The following is a 7220-nucleotide window of genomic DNA, read 5'->3' as shown; positions in this document are numbered from 1 at the left end:
GTTAAAGTTTATATCTCAAGAAAAATAATTATTATAATTAAATGGTATTAGAATTTTCTTTTTCTAATTTAAACTGGAGGATTTATCTAACCCAAGGTATTAATAAGAAGATATAACACCTGATATGTTCTTAATTGTGCATACATTTCTTCTCAATTATGGATCGATTTTTGGGTTTAATTGCATTAATTCGTAATCTTTATTGCATATTCCCTTGATCTTTAATCAAAGTTTGATCTAATGCATGTTTTGAATGATCTTTGTTGTGTTTGTTAGTGCATTGGAATCATTTGGGACCTATGTTGAAGCAAGAAAATGATTGGAGCAAACCTGGGGTTGAAAGATGGAAAAAATAGCAATTTTTGCGGTCTCGATGAAAAGTAAAAGTTAAGAAAGAGGGTTGAACTTATTGAATTTACTATGTATTATACAAATATGTACACATGAACAACCTTTCACAAAATTCAACCACCAAGTCCCCTTTTTAATTACTAGCTCAAATTCCAAGTCCTTTGCTTGCAGTTGAACGTTGCTACGCTGAAGTGTATGGAAAAGCATTCAATTACTACTTCCCGAATTTGACAAGAATCAAACTCGTGATTTTTTTTTTAATAATAAGAGAAACCCACAACTAACTATTATACGAAAGTGTGCACGGGATAAACTCCTCTTTGTGACTTTAGTTGGTAAATGGCCACAATAAGGAAAAATATAGCGCAAGTTGACCGGCTTAAACAAAAAAGGCTAATAGGTACCTCCCGACCTCTCGCCGGGAGTCAAACTTGTAATAAGCTTCCATTATTGAATAAAAATGTTTGAATTATTGAAAAAAAAAAGAGAGCAATGGTACAAATCCCTCCAATATTTTTCCTACAAACTTCTCCTCCTGAGGTACCATAATCTTATTGGTATAGTTAAATTCATTTTTTAATTAATAGTGGGGTCAACTAATTCATTGATGCCCAATAATGAATGAACGCCACATCATGAGAGGAAAGTTTGGAAGGAAAAATCAGGAGGGAAAAAGAGCATTTTCTTTTAAAAAACTGCAAAAGAAATATCTAATTTTATAGGGTCACACTTGTGTGAGACCGTCTCACGGATCCTTATTCGTGAGACGGGTCGGGTCGGGTCAAAGCACCATACAAATATCATACTTATATGTGCAAATCTCATACTTATATGCTCAAATATAACACTAATCAAAAATACAATTTTTGTTACTTATAAGAGAAAAAGTAATAAATTTTTCATAATAAGTAATGTTGACAAGTGCCTCTTACTTATAAGGGCAAATATAATACTTTTGAGGAAAAATGTAATACTTTTAAATCAAAATGAAAAAGTATTGTTTTTTCCCTTAAAAGTATTACATTTACCCTAATAAGTAACAAAAATTTTGTTCCTAATTAGTATTACATTTGAGCATATAAGTATTACATTTGCAACTTGACCCGACCCGACCCGACCCGTCTCATGGTGAGACGGTCTCACACAAGTTTTTGCCAATTTTATATAGTTATAATATCATGTAATAATAATTATTTCTTAAAATATAAAAATATTAATATATCAAATAATCAAACATATACATGGACTCTTGACAATTGGGCAATGCATTGAGCATTTGAGCCCTCAAATGCCTTCCGGCCCATAATAAAATATTCTTTGGCTAGGGCTGTTAACGAATCGAACATGAACGAACAGAGGTTGTTCGTGTTCGTTTGTTAAGGATTTTAGAAAGTTCGTGTTCGTGTTCGTTTGTTAAGGTTTTTGAAAAGCTTGTTCGTGTTCGTTTGTTAAGTATTCGTTAGTGTTCGTTAACGTTCGCGAACACGTTCACGAACGTGTTCGTTAACGTTCACGAACGTGTTCGTTAACGTTGACGGACATGTTCACGAACGTGTTTGATATGATCTCAATTGTGCATGTTTTTCTAATAGATTTGAATCAACTTTTGAGCTTAAATGGATTAATTTGTTATCTTCAATGCATATTTCTTGCTTTCTCTCTTAGATATGGTTTCACTCTTGATTTGAGTGTTTTATGGTGTTTGTTAGTGTTTTGAAACCATTTTAGATCAAATGCAAAGCAAGGGAACATTTCAAGACTTGTTTGGGAGTCAAGATGGATGAAGAATGCTTACATTGAGGCCTCAACGCATCAAGGATCAAATTAGACGCGACCAGAATTTTGAGCCAAGGTCAAGGCTCGACGCGTCGAGTCCATGCCGTATCAATTTCCCGGAAATTATCGAAGGCTCGATGCGTCGAGAATCCTGTGACAGTCCAGAAGATGCTGCGCGGAATTGCCTATTTTGCCCCTATTTTGGCTCCCACTATAAAAGGCTCACTTTCCCAAAACCCTAGAGCCAAGCTGCATTTTTGGAGGCAAGAGGAGTGAGAGTAAAGGGTGTCTTCCTCTCCAAGGAGTCAAGGAGGGATCCACCACTTTTGGAGAAGATACTCACCTTCAAGGAGCTACAACGGCTTAGGGAGGAAGAAGGAAGACTTGGAAAGCTATATTCGGGAGAATTTCCTTTCCTTTCCTTTACTTTCTTAGTCTTTGTAAACTCTTCATTACTTGTGCTTTAAATTCAATCCTAGCCATGATTGGCTAAACTTATTAGGGATTTTTGGGTGATAGGTGTTTATGGACCCTATTTGCCTTGTTCTTCATGTTTAATGATATGTTTATATTTGGGTTTATAACTTATGATGCAATTGTGATTTCTATTGTGATGCTTGTGATTAAAGGCCTAAATTACTTGTATCTTGCTATAGTTGTGTCCTAATGGGAGTTAGGGCATATATTAGAGCACTCACTTTTGCACTTGACTTTTGCACCTTGGGAGAGGGCAAACTTGTTAAGGGATTTTATCTAGGTTGCTTGTTCTTGATTAGTTCTTTGTTGTGGGTTTGAATTATGGGAATAATTCCTTCCCCTTATGAATGCAATCATCCACATTTGTTAGAACCCAAATCACATATCTCACCTTAATATGGCATTAGGAGACTAAACACTTAAACCCGAAAATCCCACTCTCTCTCTATTTGTTGTCATCAACTAGTTTTCTTTATTCTATTACAACATTTGCAACCGTTCAAACACCATTTTCGTTAGGATTAGCTTCACATGAGTATACTAGTAACTAGTGTTCAGTACGCCCCGCTTCCCTGTGGATCGATACCCCGGAATACTCCGGGTATTTGAATTGTTATTAAATATGCTGCAATCAGTGTTCGCGAACGTTAACGAACACGTTCACAAATATATTCATTTACGTTCATGAACACGTTCGTGAACACTTAATAACCAAACACCTGCACATGTTCAAGAACACAATTTGTTCGTGAACAAGAAATAATCTACGTTCACGAACAATAATCAAACAAACAACACAACTACAAAACTAATACAAACAAAACTAATACAATTTGTTTGTAAACATGTTCGCGAACATTATTAAACGAACACTTAACGAGCTTGTTCACGAACACTATTAAACGAACACAAATGAGCTTGTTCGCGAACACTTAGCAAACGAGCTTACCACTGTTCAATCTCTATTCGTTTATTAATCGAGCTCTAAATTTTGTTTGTTAATGTTCGTTTACCTTAATAAACGAACATAAACGAACGCTTACCGAGCTCGAACATGAGTAGTTTGTCGAAAGCTCGTACCCCTATCTTTGGCAAATAGGGGTTTAAGAGCAGCCATGGAAGACAATTCCTCCACTGCAAACCCAAATCCTAGCCAACCGACTGCAATTATTACGTGAATTATAAAAAAAAATATTTTTAATATACTAAAAGTATATTATTTGTGTACAAAATATATATTACACAAAATAATATACTTTTAGCATTGAGTTATAGGATGATTGTAATTTTCATCTCTAATTAACATTGAGTCGCATGTATCCCCCAATTAGTTATCAATATGGCTTATTTAGTTCTTATTTTGATAAATGTTATTATTTTATACAGAAACATAAACAACGCGGATATAGAAAGGCCAAAATTGTATATTCAGTTTGGTTTTCTTCCTTATTGTTTGTAACTCGAATGAGAATTTTTCATTCCAAGTTTTCAACTATTCATCCCTTATTTTAATTTGCATTTCAGTATTCTCTTAATTGATCTAAGGGTTATCATTATACTCCCCATTTTTTTTTTGCAATCCAGTACATTTAGGCAAGTTACTCATTTGTACAATATATATGAGGTTGTACAATTAAAAAAAGTTTGTATTTTACAATCGATTATGAAAATGGTAAATACGATAGTAATCTACTAATCTCTCTATTAAGATAGTACTACACTGCAAAAATGGGAGATGAATAACTAAAATGACAATCTCTCATTTGAGTTACAAGCAATAAGGAAGAAAAATATTTTTCTCTTAGCTTAAGTTTTTGCCCAAAATAGGACTAAATAAATCACTTCTCTGTGTAATTAATTAAGAATGCCATTACAATTTTATGTTAATTAGAAACAAAAATTACCTTATTTTATAATTTATAATATTTTCTGCTTTGGGAGTGTGGCTAGGGAGCATGCACAATCCAATGACAAAGATACGAGAAATTAAAGCTACTTCAAGCTGTTGCTTTCAAGTTTCAACTCTTAAAAGGGAAGGACATAGAGTAATTGATGCAGTCAAACTTAGCCCTAATTTTCCAACTACCATCTTAGGGAGAATTAATTAATTTACACCATATTTTTCTGTGGTCGACAACTTTACTCCCAAAAAGTTAAATCTCCAATTTCAAGGACCCAATGTCCCGATCAGACAAAGTATTTGGGAGATTGCATTCTACATAATGGTCGACAATTTTTTTGAGTATACTGAATGTTTATTTTTTGGGATGGAAGACAACAGCCGTTACTGGAACTGCAACACCAATGTAGATCACATATTTGAAAGAGATTTTTATTTATTTAAGGATTTTAAACAAACAAATATAAAATGGACCCAACAAGAATTAATGATCAGAAGAACACTCTGCCCCAAATTGAGGTAGATCGCATGCAGTAGCATTAATCATAACCTTATTGTCTCAGAACGTAGAAACGACACTATTAATCCTTAATGATTATTATTATTATTTTAATTAAGGATACTTATAACTGATAATTATATTAATTAGCTAGAAAACCGGCGAACCCACCGGAGACGCCACCAGATTATTAAGGATGCTGTTCCAGTAACGGCTGTTGTCTTCCATGTCTGCCGTGCCGCAGTTTCCGACGACATCGTCGTCGTCCAAGTATCCGGTGAGGGTTTCCGGTGAAAGTTCCGAGAACCCATGAATGAAGGTTGGAAGCTCCGATAAGGGATCCATGGCAACGTGCGGGATTATGTCGTCGCCGGTGGTGTTATTAGGGTTTCCAATATTGGAAGTACTTTCGTGTACGTATGGAGTTTCCACGTTACATAAGTTTTGGTCGGAAAAGTTTAAGGTTGTCGGAGAGTGATGTGGAGTGGCGTTTGAGACAAACGCGCCGCCGTCTACACTGGATGAAACCCTCGTCCTTGGTGGCTTGGTCCAAGTTTCTTGCCAAGCTTTTAGCACGTCGAGAGACGGCGGGACTTTGGGCGGCGGCGGCGGCGGAGGATTATTTCTGAAGTGGTGAGGTGAGATAAGAGAGGAACTGATAAACTTTGAATGGCGGACGAGGCGAGCTTCGGCTTCGAGCCGGGCGGTCTCCCACTGAGCCATGTGGCTGAGATTGGCGGCTGAGCCGAATGAGGAGTTGATCTTTGGCCTATGGGTCATTGGATCAATGCCCATCTTACTTAGTTTCTTCTTCAAATGGGTATTCCAATAGTTCTTTATCTCATTATCTGTTCTCTTTGGCAGGTGAGCTGCAATTGCTGACCATCTGTACTCAACAAAAATTCTCTAGTTAGTAAACAGATCTTAGTATCAAGTTTACATGACTGCGGTAGAGTTTGAATAGGTCAAAAGAAGCAATCTATAGATTATTGACTTGGTAACCCTTTCAAGTTTAATTACAATAGAAGTTACTTATTAATTTTATTGATTTGAGCCAAATTTAACCTGATTTACCTCATTGTGATTTTTACTCATTATGATCACAAAGCAGGTTTATCCGGTCCACACTCCCATGTAATGGTTGTGTTCCCTCGTCAACGGGGCAACCCAACCAAATTGGTCTAGTTGTTGACTTGATAACCATAAAGAGTACGGTTTGAATATGATTGGTTACCTATTTCCAAGAAGAGCATGGAGCTGAATGATGGATTGTTCTTCTTGCAGACTAAAGTTTCCTCTTTTAATGTCAGGTCTCAAGTAGTTAGTCCATCTTAGTCTGCAGCTCTTCCCACATCTCTGCAGCCCTAAACAAATATTTCCAGAAAAAAAGTTAATACAAACCCTAACTAACAACTGCTTTTCATATCAGAAAAGCTAAGAAAGAATGCATAGAATAAGTACCAGCTTTTGCAGGCAAAGCTCGCCAGCTTCCATGGCCGTACTGCTCAATGTAAGCCAACAACTGCTTGTCTTCCTCAGGTGTCCATGGCCCTTTCTTCAACCCTTCCTTTTCACAGCACGGTGATCTTCCCATTCTGATTAACCCTATAGAGACAGAGAGAGATAAATGTGGATTATGTTGTAGGATTTGGTGGCAAGGAGAATATATATGTATAAGAAGAAGTATAAATAGATGAGAAATAATGGCAATATCAATTGCTTCGTCTACTTCCATTTTTTGCTATCATGGTGCTTCAATGCTAAATAAAGGACCTCCTATATATTTTAGCAATTGATATATTGTGGACCAGGCCGGGTCCACTATACATGCTATGGTGGATCCTGATCACATTATGTGATTCTTGTTAATATATATTTTAGTTAAAGAAAATGTATACGCATTACAATTAACATATTATATATTTTCAGTTAACCATCGTGCAATGTTATTTTTGGGTATTAAATTTAGTATTAGTATATAAAAAGTATATACAAAATGATGTCAAATTAAAGCAACCTGAGAAATTTGACATACTAAAAATCTCAAGTTATTCCGTTGGTGAATTTATCATAAAAGCAACTTGAGAAATTTGACATCATTTTGTATCTCAAAAGTTCTTGTTTGATTACATTTGTTGCTTAGTAAAAAAAAATAAAAAATTGTTAGGATAGTGTGTTTTACACGCCTGAAGACAATGATGAAGTGTTTTTTTAATT

The 7220-nt window shown here is 35.6% G+C and overlaps 1 protein-coding gene across 1 annotated transcript; it reads right to left on the bottom strand.

Annotated features, from left to right (window-relative positions):
- Window positions 1-5153: 5153 nt before the first annotated feature.
- LOC116024440 (transcription factor MYB106-like) lies at window positions 5154-6597 on the bottom strand. The gene is made up of 3 exons (XM_031265333.1): window positions 6465-6597; window positions 6238-6367; window positions 5154-5889 (listed from the first exon to the last, which is right to left on the bottom strand). Exons 1-3 carry the CDS (start codon window positions 6595-6597, stop codon window positions 5154-5156), a joined length of 999 nt encoding a protein of 332 aa, XP_031121193.1.
- Window positions 6598-7220: the final 623 nt, after the last annotated feature.

This window comes from Ipomoea triloba, chromosome 7, assembly GCF_003576645.1.
Source record: "Ipomoea triloba cultivar NCNSP0323 chromosome 7, ASM357664v1".
Taxonomy (NCBI): domain Eukaryota; kingdom Viridiplantae; phylum Streptophyta; class Magnoliopsida; order Solanales; family Convolvulaceae; genus Ipomoea; species Ipomoea triloba.
The sequence above is the reverse complement of the archived record's forward strand: the minus strand, read 5'-3'. Positions and strand labels throughout refer to the sequence as shown.

What these genes read in the sequence shown, in the direction of transcription:
- LOC116024440 (XM_031265333.1), bottom strand. Translation starts at nt 6,597, where the DNA reads ATGGGAAGATCACCGTGCTGTGAAAAGGAAGGGTTGAAGAAAGGGCCA. An exon ending in AGCTTTGCCTGCAAAAGCTG is followed by an intron (nt 6,368 to 6,464) that starts GTACTTATTCTA and finishes ATATTTGTTTAG; the next exon opens with GGCTGCAGAGATGTGGGAAG. An exon ending in CATGCTCTTCTTGGAAATAG is followed by an intron (nt 5,890 to 6,237) that starts GTAACCAATCAT and finishes TGTTGAGTACAG; the next exon opens with ATGGTCAGCAATTGCAGCTC.